Source organism: Pseudonaja textilis, chromosome 16, assembly GCF_049901715.1.
Source record: "Pseudonaja textilis isolate UNSWEBS1 chromosome 16, rPseTex1.2, whole genome shotgun sequence".
In the NCBI taxonomy this organism is placed as follows: Eukaryota; Metazoa; Chordata; class Lepidosauria; order Squamata; family Elapidae; genus Pseudonaja; species Pseudonaja textilis.
The window spans coordinates 10,308,481-10,332,981 of NC_142005.1; the positions used below are offsets into that span (position 1 = coordinate 10,308,481).

At 59.6% G+C, this 24,501-nt stretch overlaps 3 protein-coding genes across 4 annotated transcripts; 2 read left to right on the forward strand and 1 right to left on the reverse strand.

Annotated features, from left to right (window-relative positions):
- Positions 1 to 614: 614 nt before the first annotated feature.
- VPS72 (vacuolar protein sorting 72 homolog) lies at positions 615 to 4,600 on the reverse strand (the record flags this gene model as incomplete). The annotated part of the gene is made up of 6 exons (XM_026724191.2): positions 615 to 1,701; positions 1,965 to 2,109; positions 2,490 to 2,672; positions 2,795 to 2,903; positions 3,471 to 3,623; positions 3,971 to 4,600. Coding segments are annotated over 6 exons (1,602 nt in total), but the record flags the coding sequence as incomplete, so codon positions are not given.
- A 407-nt stretch (positions 4,601 to 5,007) lies between these two features.
- Positions 5,008 to 18,741, forward strand: PIP5K1A (phosphatidylinositol-4-phosphate 5-kinase type 1 alpha). Its single transcript, XM_087913965.1, is given in 18 exon segments — positions 5,008 to 5,373; positions 8,546 to 8,593; positions 10,539 to 10,576; positions 10,848 to 10,937; positions 12,757 to 12,887; positions 12,997 to 13,114; positions 13,231 to 13,383; positions 13,573 to 13,630; positions 13,633 to 13,871; positions 14,278 to 14,483; positions 14,602 to 14,685; positions 14,969 to 15,017; positions 15,123 to 15,207; positions 15,345 to 15,476; positions 15,894 to 16,023; positions 16,228 to 16,293; positions 16,954 to 17,038; positions 17,209 to 18,741. Coding segments are annotated over 18 exon segments (1,776 nt in total). The 5' UTR covers positions 5,008 to 5,312; the 3' UTR covers positions 17,212 to 18,741.
- Positions 18,742 to 20,200: 1,459 nt separating this feature from the next.
- On the forward strand, positions 20,201 to 24,337 carry PSMD4 (proteasome 26S subunit ubiquitin receptor, non-ATPase 4). 2 transcript variants are annotated; one of them, XM_087913968.1, is made up of 11 exons: positions 20,201 to 20,324; positions 20,566 to 20,706; positions 21,230 to 21,344; positions 21,577 to 21,663; positions 21,862 to 21,930; positions 22,027 to 22,242; positions 22,448 to 22,556; positions 23,036 to 23,167; positions 23,275 to 23,342; positions 23,689 to 23,858; positions 24,072 to 24,337. In XM_087913968.1, the coding sequence occupies exons 1-10, from the start codon at positions 20,299 to 20,301 to the stop codon at positions 23,854 to 23,856; spliced, it is 1,131 nt and encodes a 376-aa protein (XP_087770094.1). In that variant the 5' UTR covers positions 20,201 to 20,298; the 3' UTR covers positions 23,857 to 23,858; positions 24,072 to 24,337. The 2 variants fall into 2 exon arrangements, with proteins under 2 accessions (XP_087770094.1, XP_026576042.1); XM_026720257.2 differs by having other exon boundaries at positions 24,075 to 24,337.
- The last annotated feature ends 164 nt before the right edge of the window (positions 24,338 to 24,501 follow it).

Below are 24,501 nucleotides of genomic sequence, written 5' to 3' on the forward strand. Positions count from 1 at the left end.
CTAAGTCTCCGTGGTTTTGCTCAGAGCAAATCCCATCCCAGGGATTGAAGCAGCTCCCAGCCTGTCTGAATCCGTACCTTTCCTTCTCCATGGGCCCAGAGAGGCTCCCAGGAAAACTGCAGGCAGGACTGGGACACGATGGCCCTCGCTCGCAGTCTGCCTTTACTTTTCACAGATACCGTGCCCCTGACCTTGGAGGTTCTGCGAGGCATCCTGCAGCCACAGACAGGGCTAAACTGTCTGGCCGGGCTGTTTCCCACAGGCGTTTGAGCGAAGAAGTGTTGAAACAAGGCTGCCATTCCAGCTAATCGAGTTCTACCATTAATAGTTCTGATAAAACGTTTATGGCCTTCCGTTCGCCAGCGGGATTACTGGGAGATCAGCCTCCGTTGACCTGATTTGAGCAGCAAATGAGGAAATCTCAAAAGAGTTTGAAACTCCTCCCTGTTCAGGATCTGACCCGAAATCTCTGTGCTTGAACCTCAATGTGAACTTCGTCTGTCTGAACTTCAGGAAAATATTCCTAAAACTGGCCAAGGCAGCCCAGGATCACTGGCCCAGCCATCTGTTCCAGCTTTGACGGTGCCAGTTTAATTAAAAATGAGGACTTGCTATGAAGCTGTGTATTTTATTTTATTTTTTTAAGAAAAGAGATACTAGCAAACAAAGATCAAGCCACGGCTGGGATTACGGCTTCCCCTGCCCTGATCCGGCCTCCCTCCAACGCAATCCCTTTTCTGTGCAGCCTGGAAGACTGGACGGAGGCCGAATTTCCCAGCGGAGTGAAGGAACCGCTCTCAACAACCGTCCCAGGCGGGACACAAAAAGGACAGAGAATAAATAATAACCGAAAGTCACAACAGAAACAACAACCTGACGAGATGTTCGAGGAAAGAATCGGTGCCCTGTTGTGGAATTGCGAATTAGCTGGCACAAAGCTATCGTGGCTCATGTCCGGTTTGTGGGTGACAGACCAGACGCTCTGCCTGTGCTCAGGGGCCGTTCTACCATCTGGATAACCAGAGAAACAGACAGGAAGAAAGAAACATTTGGGGCCTTGTTTTCACTCTGGGATGGCAAATTAGAGAAAAAGAAACCAGAAATAAAAAAGAAAACATTTTGGCTCCCGTTTCCACCACAGATTGCACATGCAGTGGGTGGGTGTGGGGTTTTTTTTTAGCTGCGGTCTCCTCTTGAACTGGTCCAGAAACTGCCTAGAAAACACGACCCCAAACAGGCCAAGAAACGGTGTTCATGCTGCTCTTCCACGATTTTGGTTTCTCCAGCGCCAAACGACCCGTGGCGGAGACGGAGGGGCTTCAGGGGGCCGGCACGCTCTGCTTGATGATGATTTTCTGCCTGGTGGGCCGGATGCCGGGGTCGGGCATGGGGGAGCCAGCAGCCAGGGCAGCTGAGGCCCCCGCGCTGGGCAGTCCGTGGGCGGTGATGTACTTCTTGTAAGCCTCGCGGATGATCTTGAAGGAGCGGATGCTGGAGTAGGGGATGTCGGTGACGGGGTCGCGGTAGACGGCGGTCTTGTGGCTGACGGGGCAGATCTCCTTGACGGGGAGCTTGGGGGGAGGGGCTCTGGGGAAGAAGCGCCTGAAGGTCTCGTCGTCACTGAAGGTGATGAAGGTGCGGGAGCATTTTGCGGCAGGCGCAGCGGCCGAGGGCGTCTCCAGGAGACCCTCCTGCTCTAACCTAAGGGACGGAGGAGGAGGAGAGCAGAGATCGGTTCCTGGCTGGCGCCCTGGAAGCGGCCTTCCTTGGGCTGTGAAATGGCCTCTGGGGCAGGACCCGCCAAGGCAGCCAAAGAGTCCTAAACGCCATCGTGGTGGAGATAATCCTTGACTGACGGCTGCCACTCAGCCCCAAATTTCTGTGGCTAAGCGAGGGTTTAGGTCCTGGGCAAAGCTGCTGCTCTCTGCCCGCTGCCCAGCAGGCCAAGGGAAGGGGGCACTTACCCCTCCACGTCCACGTTCTCCTCCTTGTATCCCAGGTCAGAGATGAGGGGCATCGTGCCCGAATAGTAGCGGATGGTGGGCCCTGTGCATTTCCGCTTCTTTTGCACCTGCCTCTTCTTATCCGCTTCCAAGCGTTCGTACGTCTCTGCAAGAGTCAGGGAGGGGCTCAGCGGCGGCGGCGAGGAGGGCCTCCCACCTTTGACCCCCCCACCCCCCCATGCAGCAAACCTCTGGCCCCAAATCCTGGAATCCTTCCCGCTTTTTAAACCCGGATTAAGCCGGGAACACAGGCGAGAATAGAAGCATTTCTCTCTTTCCAAAACGGATTATTTCTGCTCCATTTGTCCCAGAGACCAACAGCGCTCATCACGCCAACCAACACATTCCATAAAATATGACGGGGATGCAGACTAAAACCTCTCGGAACAGGCCAACAGTTGAGAGGTATTTGAAGAAAGCTTGCGCCTTTCTCGATTGGGACTAGCTGCTTTTTGCAAGTGAACTCCCCCTCTCCCCCCGGCTTACCCAGAGAGCGCAGGTTGAGCTCCTCGGTGATCTTGGCCTCCCTCAGGAGCTCTTCCTGGGTCAGGGGCCGGTCGTAGCTGGGTCCGCCCCCCTTCTTGCGCCTAGACTGCACCTGGCGCTCCTGGAGGCGCAGAAACGTCTGGCGGGTGTGCTCGGTGGTCGACTGGCGCATGTATTTCCGGCCTGCAGAGTGGAGGGAGGAAGAGGAGGGCGAGCAAGGGAGCTTCAGGCCAGGCTCGGGAGAGAAGGAAGCGCCTGAGAGCCCCTTCCCCCCCGCCCAGCTGCCCCCTCCAGGGGATACTCACTGTCCACTGTGTCTTCCAGTTCTGCGGGTGCCGATCTGTCCTCTCTGGTCTTCTGCGAGCTGCTGGCCGGGGCATCGGGCTTCTTCAGCCTCAAGCTTTTGATGGGTTCCTGCAAAAGGTTCGGGCTCACTCAGTGGCACGTCATTAAGCGGGTGAGAAAGCCTTTGGGGGCCTGGAAGAACAGGCTTCCCTCTTCCTGGGCAGCATCAGAAAGAAGAGCAACTAAGAGGATGAAGGGCCCAGGGACAAAAACATACGAAGGACGGTTGCAGGAAGTGGGCTTGGCCAGTCCGGAGGAAAGAAGGAATGGGGGGGTGGCAGCGCGATAGCCTTGTTCTGATATCTCAGGGCTGCCCCAAAGAAGAGGGAGTCAAGCTGTTCTCCAAAGCACTTAAGGACAGGACAAGAAGCAACGGGTGCAAACCAATCAAGGAAGGAACCAACCGAGAAATGAGGAGGAATTTCCGAGTTGAGTACAATTCAACAGTGGAACGGCTGGAGGTTTTTAAGAAGAGGCTGGACAGCCACTTGTCCCCAATGGCATAGGCTGTCCTGTTCAAGCAGGGGGTTGGGCTAGAAGACCTCCAGGGTCCCTTCCAGCCGTACTCTGACTGAAAACGGGCTGCTTTGGGGCCGGGGCTGGCCAGGCACTGCTGCCGCCCTACGAGGGTCTCACCTTGTAGGCCTTGGTGACCACCCTCCTCTTCCTCTTGGGCACCGAGTCGTCCTGGTCGCTGCTGGGCTCGTCCCCTTCGTCGATGTCGAAGTCGGAGTCCACTTCGTCCTCGCTGTCCGACTGGTCCCCTTTGTACTCATCGTCGCCCGATTCCTGCCGAAAGATTTCAGACTCCCGCGTCCCATCCTTCCAGGCGATGCCGTTGGACTACAGAGCCCATCCCACTCCCCATCTGCCAGGAGGGTGGATGTGGCAGGCCCGCGTCTCCTGAGATGGGAAAGGCTGCAGATCTCTCCCCCAAAGCCCATCCTCCCCGCCCTGAAACCGAGATGGGGGAGGATGGGTCCGCGAATCAAGGCCGGCCCGGGGGCGACCGGTTGGGGAGGCGCGTCCTGGAAGACCTGTTAAGCCCGCCCCTCTTCCTTTATTCCAGCCAATCCCGCGCGAGCCCCGCCCCCTCCCTCCTGGCCCCGCCCCCGCGGTCCTCCCTGGCCGCGGACCTCGGTGAAGCCCCCGTAGGTGGTCTGGTAGAACTCGTCCTCCTCCTCGGCGTTCAGCAGCCCCGAGAGCCGGTTCCCCGCCGTCCGCCGCGGCGCTCGCCCGCCGGCCAGGCCCGAAGAAGAAGAAGAAGAGGCGGAGGCCGACGAGCTCGCCGCTCCCGCCGCCGCCGCCATCATGCCGCCTTCTCCTCCTCCTCCTCCTCCTCCTCCGCCTGCCCGCGATCCATGCGCTCGGCTCGCCACTGCGGCGCCTGCGGAGGCGGAAGCGCTGAGCCGGGCGGCCAGGCAGGAGAAGTCGACCGCCGAGGCGGCGAGCGGGGAATGAGCCAAGCGAGCGCCCATGGAGGAAGCGGGGCCGTCCTCGCAGCAGCAGCAGCAGCAACCGGGCCACCCCCGGCTCTCTTTTATGGAGCGGGGGAGGCGGACGGGCGGCTTCCGGGCTTGGCTCGGCGCCCCCGCCCCGGATAAATAGGGGGAGGGCTGTGCGAGGTGGACCTGGAGGCTCCATTGGCGTCCGGGGCTGATGGAGGAGCCCACGGCCGGGGCTGCATTAGTGCAAGTGGCGCTGCGTCTCCCGCCGCCTTTGGGAGGGGGTCCTGGGGCGGGGGTGTCGCCAGCCCTGCTCGGAATTTGCAGGGATTAAAGGTTTTTTTTAAAAAAATCAGGCCCTGGACTTTTTCTAAAACGGCTGGTTCGGAGACTTGGGGTGCGGTTGTATTTTTAGGGGCCATTTCTATGGGGGGCGGTGAGTGACGCCCAAAGATGGAACGAAACGAATTGACTGCGGAATCTGCCAAGAAATCGTTCCGAGTCTGACGTCACTCTCGCCCGGCTCGTGACGTCGTAGAGGCGGGCGCAGAACGTTGGCGTTGCCAAGGCGACGGGCGTGCTTCCGACGTCAGGGCCACGCAGGGCTGCCCCTCCCGCACGGAAGGAGCGCGCTCTGTGATGCAGAGGAGGGCACACCCACTGCTACGTTGACGCGGCCAGCCACGACCTTCGGTTATTCTCTGCGCCTGCGCGGCACCTATTTCCCCACCCCTTTTCTGACGGACCGTTTTCCGTTAGGATAAACAAGGAGGCGCTGCCTCTTTTTCTAACCCCCCCCCCGCCGCCGCCAAGTGGTTTCTCCCGATTCCTGCGGGCGGGCCGATTCCAGGAAGCCGGGGCGGGGGTGAGGCGCCTCCAGGGAGCGACCGGGAGGAGGTGTAGCCACCCCTCCGGAGGCGAGCGTGGCACGGCCCACAGCGGCGGCCGGAGCCGATAGGGCGAGACCAAGGGGGCGCCGCGGGGGGAGGCGAGCGGAAAAGCCGGGGACAGCAGCGACGGGAGAAGCGCTAAGATGGCGTCGGCCGGGCCCGAGTCCGGGGGAAGCAGCAGCAGCAGCAGCGGGGCCGCCACGGGTAAGGGGTCCCCGAGGGGGACAGCCAGACCCTTCCTTAAATGGGGGGTGGGGTGGAGGGAGAGCCCTCACTGAGTCTGCGGGAGGACCGGAAGAAGGGGAGGGCAGCCCTGAAATGGGGAGGGGGCGAAGGTGGGAACGTGGGGAGGGGCCGTTGGGGAGCCTCCTCCCTCTTTGGGGGACCAATTGGGGAAGGGGCATCGGGGGGCGCAAGGAAGCAGAGACAAGAGGGAGCTTTGGCCCTCGAGACCCTCAATGGGGGCCATTCGGGGAGGGGGAGCCCTGCCCGCCCCCAAGAGAGGGAGGGTCAGGTTGCCCCATTAGGGGAGGGGGCTTCCCGAGAGTGCCAGTTGAAGGGAGGGGCGGATCCTCTTTCTGCAGGGCAGCTGTTGCCATGGCGATGTGGGGGGGGCTCTTTGGGGGGCAGCCCCTCCTGCCTCTCCTCGCCCACCTTCCAGATGGGCTGGCAGGACCCCACCCAGCCCGGGGCACTCATGGACTCCCCACCCAAGACCACCCCTCCCCCGAGGCGAGGGGGCCGAGGTGCCCCCCAAAGCTTGTCCTGAGTCACGAGGGGTGTGTGTGTGTGTGGAGGGGAAGGTTTGGGGGGGCTCTAGCTGGCCTCCCCCCCCCAATATTGTCCCTGGTGTCTCTGGGGCTCAAGCTGCGTTTCTCCCTTCTTGCAAAAATCTGCTGGCTCATTTTGAGCCTTAAAAGTTGGGCCTGTCTTGATCGATACCAGTAATGCCCGTGAGCGTTTTTCCAGCTAAATTCGTCCGTAGAGCTGAAATAAAGCCAAAATTCCTCGGAATTCGTGAATTATACACTTCTCCTCCCCATCGCCAGCTAGAGACCTGATAAGAAAGCAGATGTTATGCTGGCTTTTCCTGACTCAGCGGGCGAGCCTTTTTTAAAAAAAAGAATAAATGCATTAGTTGGAGGGGCGTTTTTGTTGGTGGAACGGGCGCTCGGATTCTCACATGTCTCAAACAATAAAATCCTGAACGTGCCATGAAAAATCAGAAATGCTGTGATGCCTTTGCCGGACAAATACCTTTATTGATTTTTTTCTGCATGGTGGGTATAGGTTGCTATTTTCCACTGTCACCTGTAACGCCAGGTGCCTTCCTTTCCAGGGGACTGAACATGTTGAAAGAGCAATTAGTTTCTGAAGATCGTGGCCATTGAAGGACCCCCTTTTTCGGCACTTACCCTGCTAGCCGGCCCCCTCCTCCCTTTATCGTTGCTCTCCTTGAGGGAAGCCAAAATCTTCACTTGGGAAATAAGCTATTTTAGGCATTGCCTTTTAAAAATAGGCATTGATTCTTCCCGCAGCCGTTCTGCTCTTTGGAAGGGTGGCTTAAGCTTAGCTCTGAATCCAGCCCCCCGTTTTTTCCCTCCCCCTCCGAGGTGCCATTTTCATTTTTGGCCGCCGAGCGTGGCAACCTTGTGGGATCCAAATGTCTATAAAACTCCTGTTGGTGGCTTTGGATGGACCCAGAGCCGCCGTCCTTCCCTTCGGTGTGGCTTAAAAAGGACCTTTCCTGGAAACCTTTGCCCGGAAGCGCTTCGATTCTGAACGGTGCGGTCCGAAACTCACTAGGATATGCGCTAACCCCCCCTCCTCCCTCCCTCCCCCTTTGCAACCTTTCCTGGTTGCCTCTGCTCTAAGTCCTTGGATGCTCTCCTTGCCTTTTCCGGTTAACGTGACTTCTCCCTTCCTTGCAAGCTGCCTGTTCCTTAACCAGCGGGACAAACAAGGCACCGGTTCTTTTCTTTCGTTTTTGGAGTCTCGCGTGGCTTGGATGGAGCTCCAGCATCGTGGAGCCGGTCCCTGCGAATATTCCTTTTACAGTCTCCGCGGGGGAAATTCAGCCTTGGCTTAGGGGAGGAAGGAAGGGGGCTGCTCCTCATCCGAGGGAGAGTTGGCTGAGAAAAGGGCTCCCTCGGGGGCAGTTAGCAGTTCTCATTTCTCTTTTAAAGGCGACTCGTTTCCCCCGTTCTTGGGCCCAAGGCGGCAGTGTCTCTGAAGCAAGGCCCATGTTCCTTTCCAGGCCTTGTACCAAGTGGGGGGGGGGGCATTGAGACCCTGCCATTCAGAGGGAGGAGAAACGGAAGCTGAGCAAAGCTGAGGTCAAAAGTGGCAAAGCTGACTTTGCAAAGATAGATAGATAGATGATAGATAGATAGATAGATAGATAGATAGATAGATAGATAGATAGATAGACAGACGATGATAGATAGATAGATAGATAGACAGATAGACAGATGATAGATAGATAGATAGATAGACAGACAGACAGACGATGATAGATAGATAGATAGACAGACAGACAGACAGACAGACAGATAGACAGATGATAGATAGATAGATAGACAGACAGACAGACAGACAGACAGATGATAGATAGATTGATAGATAGATAGATCTTTCTCTCCCAGCGTGGGAAAGCTGCTCCTCTGTGTGCGGGTTCTTCAGAAGCGTCCAGGCTTCCCTTTTCAGACTTCAGGGGAAGCCGCTCGAACGTGGCGGGGGGAGGAGGAGGAGGAGGAGGCCAGTTCCGAGCAGAGTTTCCCTTCCTGGAAATCGAAGTGGCTGTTCAGGATCCTCGGCCTCCAGAGATGCGTTTGAATTGGGAGCAGCCGTTAAAAGGTGGCTTTCCAAACCGGCGAAAGCAGCCCTTGCGTTATGCCGGCCTGCGGCCCGTAATGATGCCTGTGGGGTCCTTGGTGCCTGCTGGACTTTGTTCTTGCAGACGTTTCGTGACCCAACTAGGTAACGTCATCGGGGCTAGTGGGATTGGCTGCAAATGCTCCTGGCACTGAGGCTGTAACCTAGTTGGGTCGCGAAGCGTCTGCAAGAAAGCCGCCAAGCTCGGAGAGTCCTGGGCTCTTCCTCCTTGTGGAGTTTCGCCCTGGGGAGATGCAGAAGGAAGGGGGCAGAGGTATGTGGGAGGGGCTGGGGTTTCCTACTTGCGGGTGAAGCCACAAGTGACCCTCCTCCCCCCCCGCGGTGGCTTTCATGAACCGACTTCCTTCCCTTCCTCTCTAGCTGAACTTCAGGTCTCCGTGATCCGGACTGTCAGCTGAGCAAACAAAGGCTCCTTCCTTCTGGAAAATTTCTATTGCTTCCCCTTTTCTCTCTCTCTCTCTCTCTCTCTCCTCTCTGCCAGCCTTTAGCTTCCTCTGCTGCTCCGTGGTGCCCTCTCGAAGACGTAGATGTATGGGTAAAACCGTGGCCTGAGCATGACCTCCTGCTAATCCGCCTGGCCCGTCATTGCCTGCCGTGGTGGTGTGGAAGTGAGCGGGTGATGCCCTGGCATTTTTGACACGAAGCAGCTGCTTGGCTCGCTTCCTCCTCCCTTCCGGTCTTAAAGATCCCCTGGCCTCACACTCGGGGCCCCTTCCGGGCTAACTCCCTGGCAGGGCCTGGGGGCTGATCTCAGAAATGCTCCCAGGGGGGGGACACCCCCCCCTCCATTTTAGACAGGCTTCAAGGCCAAGTCGTCTTCAGAGCATTGAGACGGTGGACTCTCTTTTCCCCAGGGTTTAGCCTCGCTGGCCTCTTCCCGGCGCAAGCTTGCTAGAGCTGTGGAATCAACCGCGATAGAAACACGTGCAACTAACCTGGGTTCCCCCTCTTGTGTGCAAATCCAGCGGCGGTTCAGCCGCCTCTTGACACAGAGGCGGTGCTGGCAACGCCGCCATCCTCTCCATGAGAGCTTTGGCAAGTTCAGCGCATGGTTTGGCCGAGCTTTGCCTGCTTTGCAGCCCATCTTCCTCTGGGCCTGGCCAGCGTTTCTCCTGGTTCTTCTACGGGTCGAACTGAAGTGGGAGAAGATGGGGGCGAAGGGCGAAGGGGGTGGGGGTCCAGACCCGAAGGAAGAGATTCAGAGCACAGCCAGGTCTCGTGAGGATGCCCCGCAGCTCCGTCCTTTCGTGTGGGACCCTGACTCTCACAGTCTGGGGTTCACGGCCGAGGGGCCCTTGAGGTCATCAAGCCTACCTGCCCAGGGCAGGACCCCAGTCTCGGGGGCGCTCCCTGTCTTGCAAGCAGGCGGCAACCACAGGAGAATTGCACACCCAACCATCAGTGTTTGTTCCAAATAGCTACACCGGCAGCTTTGGCAGATCCTGCACCTTCTCAGTGGGCCCAGGGAAGGCTGGCTCTCCCTTCCCCCTCAACTGCCCTCCCCCTGCCCATCCCCTCCAAGGGGCCAGTCTGGATCACCTCGTTGAGCCAAGATTTGGCCCGCAGCCTCAGAGAGCCTGCGGTTTGGAGGGCTGATGCGATGACGCTGCCTGCACCTTTCTGGCACTCTTAACCGCATCCTTGTCTTCTCCCAGCGCTGCCGAAGCAGCCCTGGCCCACCAGAGGCGCTATTCCCCTGACCTCCTCTGCCAAAGCCCCCCTTAGAGGAAGGGTCTCCCAGAATTCCACAAGTCTTAAAGCGGCCAAGTTTCCTGGCTGGGGAATTGTGGGAGTTGAAGTCCAGAAAGTGTCCAAGGTTGGAGAGCCTTGGGGTGGCTGCTTTCAGTGCCTGGGCCCAGCCGGGTTGGGGGTGGGGGCGTCCCCAGACCCAGAGCAGAAGGGGGCAAATCCTGGGCCAAGGGCAAAGCTTGCGGGGGGCACAGACAACCGGGTGGCTAGCAGTGGAGAGCCGGCCGCTGCCTGCAGGCCTTCCGGGGGAGAGCCGTTCGGAGAGATGGGGGCAGCAGGAGTTTCCCGAGGCTGCCCCTCCCCCCGCTTGGCCCAGGCGCTGAGCCCTTGGCCTCTGGGTGACTCAGCCCCCCGAATGGCGCCTGTGGCTCCCTCGGCAGAAAAGTGTGTGGGGTTTGCAGAGTCGCTCTGCGGTGGGGCCTGGATATGTCAGGCCGCTCGGTGCAGGGGGCGGAGGGGGGAATTGGGGGGCAGTTCTGAGGATGTTTCTCCCCCTCCCCCAGGTGGGCTGGCAGGAGCGAGCAAACTCTGGCGCCCGGGTGAAGAGAAGGGGCTTTGGGTTTGGTTCATTGCGACGCTGCTCTCGGGGCACCTCTCCTCCTGCCCTCCCCCCACCCCCTCCCCTCCGGCCAGTCATCCCTGCAAGGACATTGGCCGGGCTCCGTTTGATCTCTGCCCTCCCCTCCCCTGCCAGGGGTCTCACCCCCTCCCGTTTTCCCTTCCAGGGGCGCCCTCATCCGCGACCTTGAAAAAGTCCTGGGAGGTGAGTGAGTGGCCATTCCGGTTTTCTTCTTTTCCCCCTTTTAAAAAAGCAAAAGCAACCCCCCACCCACGCCCCCAGGTCTCTCCTGGCTGCCTCTCCTCCTCGGCCTGGGGTGGCAAGGCAGCCACTGCCAGCACCTGACTTTGCACCCTGCGGAAAAAGTGGAGGAAAACATTTGGGGAGGTTGGGAAAGACGTGGGGATTTGAGGGGGCCTCGCTCTGCCCGCTGCCCGTGGGGAGGATTGGAACCTTCCTCCCCTTCTGCTCCCAGGTGCCAGGCTCCTCCGGGCACAGCTCCTCTCAGACAGTCAAGAAGGGGCACCGGAGCGTGGATTCCAGCGGAGAAACCACCTACAAGAAGGTAAGCGGGCAGGCGTGGGGGGGGGGCCAGGCTGCGGCCTCCATGGGCCTCTCTCCTCCCCTTCCTCCCCGTCCCGCCTCCTCCTCCTCCTCCTGCTCCTCGCATTCCCCAGCCTCTGAGTCACCCCACGCGCTGGCTTGCGGCATAAAAGGCCCAGGTGTGGCTTCGGAGGCAGGTCCCTACTGGCACATTCGGGCGGAGTAGATCCCAGGGATTGGAAGGCCCCTCGGTCGGTCGGTCGGTCGCTGCCGCCGCTCAGGATCTCACGGCTTCTTTCGAGAGAGAGAGAGAGAGAGAGAGTTTCGTTCTGGTGCTTTGGACCATCGACAGCCAAGCGATCTGGGGTTCCCGCAAAGGGGCTCTTTCCCACTCACCCCCCAAAATGCAGGCCTGCTCTCTGGCACATCCATAGCTTCCTCCTCCTCCTCCTCCCCGCTTCCTCCTCCTCTCCCTCCGTGTGGGGGAATCTCCGGCACTTCCCGGGTCCCAGGGGGCTTGGATCCGGGCCGGCATGTTCCAGCGGACTCTGAGATGGATACTAGCCGGGATGGGTCCTTTCGGAAGCCGCCTCTTTCCGTAAGTGGCCCCCTTATCGCTGCCCAGAGATATGCCTGGGATTGGGGAGGCAGTGGCTGCTTGGGGGTCCCAGGGACGGTTTGGGGTGGGGTGGGGGGATGCCCAGAGGAGTTTGAAGGAGCCCTTTTCTCCCCTGTTTGGTTTCTGTACTTGGCGTCCTTAGCTTGGCACAAGCCTCCCCGTGTGCCCCTGTGCCCCCCAGCCCTCCAGGAGGCCCCCGGGCCTCTCTAGCTCAGCCGGAAACCCACTGGCTCACCTGAGCCCGCTCTTCCTGCTTTGACTTCAAGGGTGGCCCCAGAGGTTAGCAGCAGCCTTGGCCCTGGCCGGCAGGGAAAGCCCCCCCCCCCCGGCCTCCTTGGAGAGTCGAAGAAGCCGGACTGAGAGCTGCCCCCGCGTCCTTCCCGGGCCCAGAGAAGCCGCTCTGCTCCTCCCGGGGAAACGAGCGGAAGGCTCCACCGTTCAGGGCTTGGGAGGCGGGCTGCCCCCCCCGCCAGATCCAGTGGGAGATCCCAGTTTGGGGGTGCCAGGCGGGGAACCAGGAAGCGAAAGCAGCCGGGGGATTTCCAGGCAGCAGGGCAGAGAAGGCCTTTGACGTCAAGAGCCCCGAGATTGACGGAAGGCTCCGGCAGGGGAAGCCCCGGCGGTTCTCCAGGCTTAAGACTTGAGACACTCCAGGCAGACCAGTTGCGCTCCCTCCCCCTCCGCTCAGCCCCAAACACCTGGCTGGGGAGGCCCCGCCCAGTGAAAGGGACCCTCCTGCCCACTTGGGCCAAAGGACCGAAGTGGCAGGTTGCCGTGTTCAGGCTCGGGGGGGGGGTCCCAGGTGGAGGGCGGGTCTGCCGCCTTTCACGGAAGGTCGGTGGAGCCTCCCTGGGCAGGTGCAGTCTGCCGGAAACGGGCTGGATTCGGTGGCAGCCCTGCCCTGCCTGGGAGCTCCCCAAAGGTGTTTCTCTGGCTATGGGGAGTCTGGGCTGGGTGGGGTGGAGGGTGCAGCCCCCGGCCCCATCGCTCCAAGGGACGCCAGGCTGCGCAACCCCAGGTGGTTTTCCAAGGAGGAAGCGACTCTAAAGTTACGCTCAAACGCGGGTTGGGTCAGCAGGAACGGCCAGAACTCCACTCGGCTCAGCAAAAGCCCAAGCGAGCCGGGATGCCTTTGGGGTGCTTGCAAAAGGACGTCTTCTTTTCTGTTTTGGGGGGCCAGAAAATCAGCTCTCTCCCCCCCCCGCTTCTCCTCCCACTTCAGACAACCTCGTCGGCTCTCAAAGGTGCCATCCAGCTGGGCATCACCCACACGGTGGGCAGCCTCAGCACCAAGCCGGAGCGGGACGTCCTGATGCAGGATTTCTACGTGGTGGAGAGCATCTTCTTCCCCGGGTGAGCTCCCCCGTCCCCCGTCCCCTCCCCGGTCAGCCGCAGCCAAGCTGGAGGGGGAGTTCCTCCCCTGCCCCCTCTCCCTCCCGACTGAGTTTCCCCTCCCCTGCAGCGAAGGCAGCAATCTGACCCCGGCCCACCACTACAACGACTTCCGCTTCAAGACCTATGCGCCCGTGGCCTTCCGCTACTTCCGGGAGCTCTTCGGCATCCGGCCGGACGACTACTTGGTGAGGGGGCCCGGCGGGGCGGGGGCGGCCCTTGGAAGCTCTCCTCGCTTGGAGGGGGAGAGGTTGGAAGCGCTGATCCTCTCGTGTGTGTGTCTGTGTGTGTCCCCCCACCGCAGTGCTCCCTCTGCAGCGAGCCCCTCATCGAGCTCTCCAACTCGGGCGCCAGCGGCTCCATCTTCTACGTCTCCAGCGACGACGAATTCATCATCAAGACCGTCCAGCACAAGGAGGCCGAGTTCCTGCAGAAGCTGCTGCCGGGGTACTACATGGTGAGCGGGGGCCGGCGGGGGGGCGGCCCCAGGAGACCCTCCCTCTCCCCCCTGCCTTGCGCCCTTCAGCTGGGCCCCCCCGGCACAAAGCCCCGGATTCCCCACCCACCCACCCACCCACCTGGGCGCTAGGAGTTGCCCCTCCCTCTTCGGGGGCTTCACCTTAAAGGATTCCCCCGCATTTCCCAGAACCTGAACCAGAACCCCCGGACGCTGCTGCCCAAGTTCTACGGCCTCTACTGCGTCCAGGCGGGGGCAAGAACATCCGCATGGTGGTGATGAACAACCTGCTCCCTCGCTCGGTGCGCATGCACCAGAAGTTTGACCTGAAGGGCTCCACCTACAAGCGCCGGGCGTCGCCGAAGGAGCGCGAGAAGGTCTTCCCCACCTACAAGGACCTGGACTTCCTGCAGGAGGCCCCCGAGGGGCTCTTCCTGGACGCCGACATGCACAGCGCCCTGTGCAAGACCCTGCAGCGGGACTGCCTGGTAGGTGGGGGGTGGCCCCCTCCCGTTGCCCCTCCCCCCAGGGAGGCGGGGGGCTGCTCTGCCCTTCGGAGCAGGGAGGGGGTCCGTTTCCTCTTCGTCGGTGGGGGGCTGGGGCTTCTCAAGGCAACCCAGAGAAGGGAGAAGGCGCCTTGAAGAGGCAGAAAGAGGGAGGAGGGGCTGAGACCAGGGGCTGTTTTGGGAGGGGGCTGGCACTCCTTGAGGAAGGGGCCCCCGGGGTTTCTCGGGGTCGGGTTGCGCAAAGGGCCTTTATGGCTCTCGGGGCCAAAGTCTACCTGGCCGCCTCCTCCCACCTGAGCTGTGACTTGGAGCGAAGGCCGCCCGGCCCTCATGGCTTACTGGGGGTGGGGGCTCCTTTTCCTCTGCCTGACACCCCCCACCCCTCCAGGTCCTGCAGAGCTTCAAGATCATGGACTACAGTTTGCTGGTGGCCGTTCACAACCTGGACCTGGCCCAGCGGGAACGGGCGGTAGCCGACGGGGCCTCCCTGGCGGACACACGCCGGCCGGCCGGCCAGAGGGCCCTCTACTCCACCGCCATGGAGGCCATCCAGGGGGAGGCCCGGAGGGGGGGCACCATCGAGACGGACGACCAGTAAGTGGGGGCAGCCCAGCCAGGGCGCCTCGGAGGGGAGGCGGGGGGTGGGGGGGTCCTGGCTGGGGGCTCTCCTTCCACCCGTCCCATGCCTCCGTTTCCTCCCCCCCCCCGGCAGGATGGGAGGCATCCCGGCCCGAAACGCCAAGGGGGAGAGGCTGCTCCTTTACGTGGGGATCATCGACGTGCTGCAGTCGTACAGGTGAGAGCAGCCGCCCGGCCTCCGCCTCCTCCGCTCGGGTGGGGCCGCCTGGGCGTTCCTCTCCTGCCAGCCGGCAGCAGGAAGCCATTGGCGCCGACGGAGCAGCCCAGGCAGCGCCAGCAGAGAGAGAGGCCGGGCGGGAGTGAGGGCGGCAGGGAAGCTGGAAGGGAGGAGGGCAGCCGAGCCGGGCCTTTGGGGCAGAGCTGCCGCCTCCCAGCCTGGTTTTCAGCGTCTCCTCCCTCCTCCCTCCTCCTCCTCCTCCTCCTCCTCCTCCCTGCTGCAGGTTCATGAAGAAGCTGGAGCACTCGTGGAAAGCCCTGGTTCACGACGGGGTAAGCGGCGGCCGAGGTGGACGGAGGTCTGGAGTGGGGGGCAGGAAGATCCTCTGCACCCCCACACACTTCTTTTGGGGGTGACTTTTGCCCGCTTCCCTGCAGGACACGGTCTCCGTTCACCGGCCGAGCTTTTACGCCGAGAGGTTCCAGCGCTTCATGTGCCAGGCTGTCTTTAAGAAGATCCCTCGTGAGTCCCTCGTGGGTCCCGGCCGGCTGGCCTGGCAGGAGGGGGGTCTCCTTCCCATGCGCCCCCCTCCCCAAATTATGGGCCTTAGAGGGGCTCCTAAGACTCTTCGGCTGACTTTGGTCTCTTTCTCCTCCAAGTAAAATCCTCCCCTTCGAAAAAGAGCCGCTCCGGGATGGGACCTCCTCGTCGGCCGGGCCAGACCGGGACCCCCGCCCAGGCGCTGAGCGAGACGAAAGTCCAGGTCACAATGGAGGCGGAGATGGAGACAGGTGGGTGGCCCTTGCCCGCAACCCTGCTCTTGTCATCCGAATTGGGGAGGGGGTCCAAATTTAAGCCCCTCCCGGCCCTTTGCACAAACAGCAAGCTTGTGCCAGGGAGGAGGCGGTGGTTTCTAACCCCAGCCAGGAGCCCTTCTAAAGCAGGGGTCTCCAACCGTGGCCACTTGAAGAGCCGGGGACTACAGCTCCCAGAATTCCCCTGCCAGCCATGCACAGAATTCTGGGAGTTGAAGTCCCCGGCTCTTCAAGTGGCCACGGTTGGACAGCCTGTCCCAAAAGGTCTTCCGGGGGTGACCCGCCCTCTCTGTCAGCCTCTGTCAATCTCGACGGGGTGGCAGGGCCTGCTGTGAACACACCCATGCTGCACAGCAAGGGTCACTCAGCCTCCCCCCCCCTCTCCCTTCTCAGGGTCCCAGCTGGGGCGCCCTGACCTGCTTCCCCAGACGCCCCCCGTTGAAGAGGCCAACAGCGACTCGGCAGCGACCACCTTGTCCACCTCTTCGCTGGGCAGCCCCGGGCACAGCTCGCCAGCCAACCGGTCAGTTGCTGTCCCCTGCAGGGTGGGGAGGTTTCCCAGGGGCTGGAGGGTCCCTGGAGCCATTGAGGGGGGGGCTTGGCCATCCTGGCCGTGGAGAGAATGGCCCCGTCCACCCTGGGGTGAGATTTTGGAGGGCTAATTCGTGGGCTGTCCCGTGTGGAGACGGGCCTGGCGTCCACTCTCTTCCCCTCTTCCTCCCTTCAGCTCAATGGGGGCAGAGGCGCCCCCACCAGACACCCCCAAGGACCCGGCTGTCTTCCTTCTGGAAAGGTGAGCAGGGGGAGAGATTGGAGACCCCCCAAAGTGCCCCTGTGCTCTTGTCCAGATTTCCAGACCTTCAGGAGTGGCTTCGATGACCGAAGGAGACTTTTCACAGCCTAGTTCTCTGAAAACTTCGAAGCCCTTGGAATGGGGCCTGGCAGGGGGGAGGGGGGCACCTTTTCTTCCCCCCTCCCCAGTTGACCAAAGGTCTGTCTCTTCATCTCCACGTAGGTCAGAGAGGCGAAAGTTTGTCAGATCAGACAAGTTGCCTACGGAGCTAGATAGTGCAGGATGCTTTCAAGTAGGTGAGGCAGAATCTAGGCAGCCGGGCCGTGGGGGCGAGGAAGCCCCCCTGCCCACCCAGGGACAGGGGAGTAGCTCCTGGGGGCCCCCAGTCCTCCCCTCCCTTCTGGCCAAAGAGGGTTGCTCTCATCCAGGGCCGCGGGAGGCGCCACGTCCTTCTCTGCAGCTTGGAAAGAGCTTTCTGGCACACACGGATTGTGGCTCTCGATGGCACAGCAGGTTTCATGCCGCAGGACCAGGACAGTGTGTGTGTGTGTGTGTGAGAGAGAGAGAGAGAGAGAGGGAGTGACTGTGGGTCCAAGGATGGGGTTGGGGCTGGTGGAGGTGCCCCCCTCCAACTCATCCTCTGCTTTCCTTCCCCCCCAGTGCTTCCCCCAGCCCTTCGGTCACAGGGCAGCCTTCTGAGCTGGTGCAGCAACTCGGAGATTTGGCCGAAACAGAAATCAATTGTGTGAGTCTCTTTCCTCCTCCTCAGCCCCCTCCCCATTTGGGTGACTGTTTGGGAGGGGATACGCAGGGGAGAGGGTCCCTGCCCTCACCGGGACTGGCAGCCCCCCGTCTCAAGCACCCAGGCTTGGGGTCCCCTATCTGACCCTCCTTCCTTCTCTTTTGTTCTTTCAGTGAAAGTGTCCTGGGCGGGTTCCTTTCCCCCACCCGCCCCCCACCGGGAGAAACGTGAGCCGAAGATCTTCCCACACTCTGCATGGCCGGTCTCTTGGCGAGGGGAGGATGGGGGGTGGAGCAGCCCCCCTGCCCCTTGGAACTGCTGACACCACAAACTCCTTTGGATGGAGGAGACTGAAGCCTGGGGCCCCTCGGAGCCCCCAGGCGGCCCAGCTCCGGGGCGCAGGGGCTCACGGAAGGCGTCCAGCCCCCTCCAGCCTGGGCGGAGGACAGAGCGGGCCCAGCCTGGGGGGGCTTCGGAGGAGAAGGGCGTGCAGAGAGGAGGTCCGCTCTCCCCAAGCCCCACAACCACCGTAGTGCTGCGGAAACGGAGGCTGCCCGCTTGGAGAAGGTTGCTAAAGACGGACGCTCTTTCGTACTGCCGGCTTCCTGAAGCGTCGCGACGCTTCCTCTCTCGTGCACTGCCATCTCTTTGGGGCTTTGGGGAAAGGCAGCCGGCCGAGGCCGGGATCCTCTCAGCCAGCCTGTATCTGGGGGGGGGTCGGGGGGGGAGCCCTATTTTCAGCACTGTATCACGGAAGGCGTCTCGGAAGCCTCTCCGCACCCATCTCCCCGCTCCAGGACACTTGTGGGCCTGGGTTAGTCGGCCCCACCAGCCAGCCCGACCTTGACCTCCGGGCCTCCCTGCGATGCTCGCCCCGAGCGATGGGAGCCGGAGTCCAGAGTACAGTTTTCCAGTGGTTTTTAGTATTCTACCGACGGACCAAACTTCACCTCCTGGCGTTGAGATTTCAGTATTAAACCCCTTTTGAGAAGCTTGTAAAACTCCGGTCAGGGTTTCTAGCTCTGCCTTCAACCTCCCTTCTGGCTCATATTTTTTAGCAATCTGTAAGAAGGGTCACCCCCAAATTCATTTGCACGTACGAAGCATCCTCTTGGGTTGCACTTGGAGATGGCGCATCTTTCCGGCCCGAGCAAAGCCTCTGCAGCTGCCACGGGAGGAATTCTCAGAAGCAGCGATTGCTCAGAGAAGGTTTTAGGGTGTTGTTGAGGGGGTCATGCCTCTATCTGGGAGGGAGAACACCCATTTTTGTTCCTTCCATATTTGAAGGGAGAGCAAGAAAGTGAAAAAGGACAGTTGTGTTCCCAGTGAGTTATATTTTTGTGAAGCGTTTAACGAGAAATGGGCCAACATTGAATGTTGGCTGCAGAGAAGATGGGTGAAGGTAGGCCCCTAAAAGACGGTGAGATCAGGGTAAATAAAAGGTCAGTTCTATTTTTGAGAAAAGAATTTGAAAGGGAGCAGTGCATCTGTTACACCTCCAAAAAATACGTATAATCACATGGCTGGTTGTGAATGGGATCTGCCTTGAGAGCCCCCTTTGGAGGGGGGGGGGGGCTTGTTACACTTGAGCCTTTGAGTCTCTCCCCAAACTGTTCCATACATGTTAAGGAAATGTCTACATTAGACCGGTTGGGAAGTTTCCTGCCACAAACGTTTGTAATTTATAAAGTTATATTTCAAGTCTGTCTTTGGTGGTCTCTTTCCCAGGGGAATCGATTGTCAGACTGCATAATTTTTAACGGGGTTGGGGGAGACACGGAGTGGGGGGAGAGTAGGGAGGGAGCAATAACAATTGTGGCAATCACAGTGGGAGTATCTGGGGTGTTGCTATGTGGCTCTCCAACTTTGCTAACTTTTTAAGACCTATGAACTTCAGCTCCCAGAATTCCCCAGCTAGTGAGGATGGCTAAGGAACTCTGGGAGTTGGAAGTCCACATTGGAAGCCCCGGATTTAAGCCCCACCCCCCAAGCCTGGACATACGCAAGCAGCAAACCCTCCTTGTCTCCAAATGGGGAAGGGTCACCCAATTACACAATTCCCATCAACCCTCCTTGACCCAACGCCTGCCTGTCTCCAAATGGGGAAGGGGTCACCCAATTACACAATTCCCATCAACCCTCCTTGACCCAACGCCTGCCTGTCTCCAAATGGGGAAGGGGTCACCCAATTACACAATTCCCATCAACCCGGGGACAGCTGGAGCGGGTGTGCAAATTTTTATTGGTGACACTACAGGAACCGCGAGACTCCGGGCAAGAGAACCTGAGGCCCCAAGTCTTCCCCTGGGTCCAGCCAAGAAGGGCTGCGCGGGACGGATGTTGCGCAAGCTCCGCGCCGGGCTCGCAGGGTCTACTTCACGACTCCTTCGGCCCGAACTCCGTTTGGCTTACCTGTGGGGCCTCTATTTATACTTCGCGCTGTTCGGCTCCTAGCCAATAGCGCTTGGCTGCCTCACTGAAGGTCGCTTCCATTGGTCCCTACCAAGCGACCAATCGAGAGTGTTTTTCGGTGACTCCGCCCATTCCCGGGTGTACCAATTGGAGGCGTCCCGTCCGAAGCCCCCTCGCTGCCTATAAATAGCAGGCCCGCTCCTGCTTGTTCAGTGGCGATCGGGTCTCTTTGATGCTCGGAAGCGTCTCGGCTTCCCTTTCCTTCAGCCGCTTCGAGGCGAGCGGCTTTCTTCCTCTCCATGCCTTGGCAGGCTTTTCCCATGCTGCCGCGCCTCCAGACTAGCCAAACTCCAGGTCCCATCAGCCCCAGCCCGCAGGAAGAGGGTCATGAATGACAAATACCCCCCCACGTCCAGTAAACGACCTCCATAGTATATGCATATATATGTAAAGCGTACGTAAATATAAATCTATCCAATTTTTATATAAATCTGTATCCAATGATAGATTTATATTTACACACACGCATATATACATATAAAATTTATAAATTATATTTCATTTATACGTCTATATAAGAATTACAATTTATTCGTACATGGGTAGCCTTGTATGTAACACGCACGCCTTTAAAAAAAAAAAACAACCACATAGTAAGGTCTGCGTCTGCGCGTTCCGCCCACGAAACCCCCCGCGCAGGCGCTAGAACTACCCCTCCCGGGATGCCCCGCGCCCCGACCTGCTAAGAAGAGCGACGCTGATTGGTGGGGCGGGAGCGGCCGGTCGGCCGGAGGGACAGAGGCAGGAAGCGGAGTCGGGGGGGCGCCTGTGGGGCGAGCAAAGGGGCCGCGATGGTGCTGGAGAGCACGATGGTCTGGTGAGCGGCGGGAGGGGCGGCCGGGGGGCCGGGGGGGCAAGGCCGGGAGCGGCCGGAGGGGGCGGGAGCGGGTTTCCCTGAGTCACGGTCGGGGTCTGGGGGCCCCAGGAGGGGAGGAGAGGGGAGGCGGGAGGGGAGGGGAGGGGGCTGCCTCGGGAGGACGGCCGCCCTCCTCGGTTCCCCGAGGCCGGGGGCGAGGAACACAACCCCCTGAGCGGCCCCTCTGCCCCCCCATTCGCAGCGTGGACAACAGCGAGTACATGCGGAACGGGGACTTCCTGCCCACCCGCCTGCAGGCGCAGCAGGACGCCGTCAACATCGTCTGCCACTCCAAGACCCGCTCCAACCCCGAGAACAACGTGGGGCTCATCACGCTGGCCAAGTGGGTCCCTTCGCCCCGAAGGGGGTGGTCTGGATGCCCTCGGGGGGTGGGGGACCCCTCCGAGCCCCCCCAGGGATTCTGTCACGCCCTGCCTTGTCTCCCCTCCGCCTCTCCCGGGTCTGCTTTTTTGGGGGGACCTGGCCTGCAACTGGAAAGGGGGTGGTGGACTAGATGGCCTCCCAGGGCCCTTGTCTCTGCGATGCCTTTCCCGGACACACATTTTCTTTAATGTCTGCATGATACTACTTGTCTCAGAACTGGAGGGAGACCTATAGGCCTCTGAGTCAGTGGGCTGAGGACTTGAGCAATGTGTGTGTTTTATCATCTTCACACACACAAACACACACACACACACACCCCTGTCAGGTCTGCTTTGGAGAGGCGGCTTTGATCTTGGCCCATCTTGGGAAGTGGGTTGGACTAGATGACCCACGAGGTCCCTGGCGTGCTTCTCCCAGATCTCTCTGGGGTCTCCTTTGGAGGGGGTGTGTGGCTTTCTGATCCTGGCCGGTTTGTGTTGCAGCAACTGCGAGGTGCTGACCACCCTGACGCCGGACACTGGCCGCATCCTGTCCAAGCTGCATTCGGTGCAACCCAGAGGAAGGATCACCTTCTGTACCGGCATCCGAGTGGCTCACGTAAGCCGCCTCTCCCCCCACCCCACCCCCAGGTCTCTCTCTCTCTGTGTGTGTGACTGGCCAGATCGCAGTCATTCCCCCACCCACACCAATTCTTTCCTCGGCTGCTGGGATCTATGAGGCTGGAGGTGTAAAAGCTTCGAGCAAAGGTTCAGGTGTTCTCTCCGCTCCGTAATTTGAGGCCACAGCCCTTCCCCTAAAACTCTTCTTCCTTCCTTCCTTCCTTCCAAAGCTGGCTCTGAAGCACCGCCAGGGGAAGAACCACAAAATGCGCATCATTGCCTTTGTTGGGAGCCCAGTGGAAGACAACGAGAAGGATGTGAGTAATACGAAAGACAAAATACGCCAACCTAACTTAAAAACGAGGGAGAGTTTAAATAGAGTAAAGCTTCAGAGATGCTGCTGAGCACTCCTCACCCCGTAGCTGGGGTTCCTCACGTCCGGCCTTGTCATTCCCAAATGGAGCGCCCGTCCTTGGTTCCGGTTGCCCCATTGAAGGCACTCTCTTTATTTACAGCTGGTGAAACTGGCCAAGCGGCTGAAGAAGGAGAAAGTGAACGTGGATATCATCAACTTTGGAGAAGAGGTGAGGGGACACCCCCCCCCCCCCAAGGTTGGCTTTGTGAATCAAGGTTTTGGGGGAGACCTCACCTCCCCAACTTCTTCCCTTCCTGCTCTGTAGGAGGCCAACACGGACAAGCTGACCGCTTTCATCAACACCCTGAATGGCAAAGACGGCACCGGTTCCCACCTGGTGACGGTGCCTCCCGGGCCAAGCTTGGCCGATGCCCTCATCAGCTCCCCCATCTTGGCCGGAGAGGGGGGAGCCATGCTGGGCCTGGGGGCAAGCGACTTTGAGTTTGGCGTGGATCCCAGCGCTGACCCAGAGCTGGCACTGGTAAGGCAGGCCGTGGGGCTCTTCCGGAGGTTCCTTTCCTTTCTCCAACCTCGGGCAGTTGGGTTGCCATTCCCTGAAGGCCCTGTGAGGCAGGGGGGCCCAACCGTGGCCACTTGGGAGACCTGTGGACTTCAACTCCCAGAATTCCTCAGCCAGCGTAACACCACTGAGGAAGCGGCTGCTGAGGTTTCCTCTGCCCTTCCAGGCTCTGCGAGTGTCCATGGAAGAGCAGCGTCAGCGTCAGGAGGAAGAGGCCCGCAGGGCAGCTGCTGCCTCTGCCGCCGAGGCTGGCATTCCTACCTCGGGCGGAGACGGTAAGAGGAGAGCTGGGGGTGGGTGGGGGGGGCTCCAGGGCCCTCTCCTTGGGGGGCCTTGGCTTTCCTCGTTTTCTGAGCAAGCAAGAATTGGAACTCTTGCAGCTGTGCAAAGCGGGAGAAACTAACATTGTGGCGTCATATTTATCCATAATCAACCCAGGGGTAATGTGTGTGTGTGTCTGTCTTTTTTAATGCATGTTTTTCTTAAGGTTTTGTCTTTTCTTTGTTTTTTTGTTTTTTTTTTTGCTTGTAATTATTTTGTGGGAATTTGTATTTTAACTTCCTGAATGGAATAATTTTTAAAAAAAACCTGGCTCTCTTTAGCTGAATGGCGCATGGAATTGAGACTTTTTAAAAAGCCACTTTGAAAAAAAGGCCAGGCATTGCCTGCCTGCAAATCCTCAAGCCTCGCTCGGGGCAGCTTTGAAGCCCACCACCCGCCAATGGGAACCCCTCTCCCCTTTTCTGTCTTTCAGATTCAGACGACGCTCTGCTCAAAATGACCATCGGGCAGCAGGACTTTGGCCGAGCCGGCCTGCCTGACCTCAGCACCATGACTGAAGAGGAGCAGATCGCCTACGCTATGCAGATGTCCCTTCAGGGAGCTGGTGAGGGCGGGGGAGGGGGTGGGTGGGCCGGGCCAACCCCAGTAAGGGGGCTGGAGAAGCAAGACCAGTCAAACCGGCACTGCCACCAATCTCTCTTCTCTCTCCAGAATTTGGGCAAGGCGAGTCGGTGGAGGGGGAGAGTTCAGCTGATATGGACACGTCAGAACCCGCCAAGGTTTGAGTTTTGGGAAGACCGAGCTGGGCTTGAAGTGGGCAGCGCTGAAGTCATGAGAGTCCCCCTCCAGACTGCTTGGGGGGCCTCACGAGACAGGATCTGCCCCCTGGCCCAGGTTCTCTTGCTGCTATTTTTAAATGACGGCAGCGATGCAAAAAGGGGAAATTCTGGCACGGGGTTTGCTTGTACCTGGGCCTGCTCCCCTCTGCTGCCCCCCACCCCCCAAATCCAGCTTTCTCAGAACTCCTGACTTAGCAGGTGGAGGGACTCCCACTGTGGTCTGTTCCCTAATCCCAGATTAAGCCACTTGTGGCTTCCTGTGACATCCGACCCCTTCCTCCCTCAGGAAGAAGACGACTACGATGTCATGCAGGATCCCGAATTCCTCCAGAGCGTTTTGGAAAACCTGCCGGGGGTGGATCCCAACAACGAGGCCATCCGCAACGCTATGGGGTCCCTGGCCTCCCAGGCCTCCAAGGAGAGCAAGGAGAAAAAGGAGGAAGACAAGAAATGAGGGTGGTGGGGCGGCTGAGCCCCTCCTTGTCCTTCTGTCCACACACCTCCCAGGTCGTGTGGCCTGGTAGCGTTCGTTTTCCATAACCTTTCCGGGCTTGTCTGTCTGCAGGGGGTGGGGGGTCACAGGGGTGGGGTCCTTTTCGCATTTTGCTTCTGGTTCAACAGTAAATAAAACCCGTAAATTTTCTCCATACTTGGTATGTTTCCTTGAAGCAGGCTCCTAAAGCGTCACCAAGAGGGGTGGACGCAGGGTGTAAACCTCCATCTCGGTGACGGGCAGAGGTGAAAAAGTCAGATTCCACCCCTGTGTAACTGGAGAATGCCCAGCCTCTCAACCTCCATCCAGATCTACTTCTCATTTTTACTTCTGGATCCTCGTCTGTTAAGATGCCCCCAGAGAGAATTCTAGCAACCCATTGGAACGGCCCTCTCTTACAAACCCTGATTGCTGCCGATGATAAAACACTGCATCACTTACACCAGCGAGTGTATCTCTGTTTATGGTGGGTTGCAGGAAGAGAGCCATGTTAGGCTGCGGAAGATGCCTGAAGTTGCATCCAACGAGGTGAACCCCGGTTCCCAAACCCTCGTGCCTTTGTTCAGTCTGCTACAGCCATGACTGACTCCTATTTTTAGTCGAACA

What these genes read in the sequence shown, in the direction of transcription:
- PSMD4 (XM_087913968.1), top strand. Translation starts at nt 20,299, where the DNA reads ATGGTGCTGGAGAGCACGATGGTCTG. An exon ending in TCATCAACTTTGGAGAAGAG is followed by an intron (nt 21,931 to 22,026) that starts GTGAGGGGACAC and finishes CCTGCTCTGTAG; the next exon opens with GAGGCCAACACGGACAAGCT. An exon ending in ACACGTCAGAACCCGCCAAG is followed by an intron (nt 23,343 to 23,688) that starts GTTTGAGTTTTG and finishes TTCCTCCCTCAG; the next exon opens with GAAGAAGACGACTACGATGT.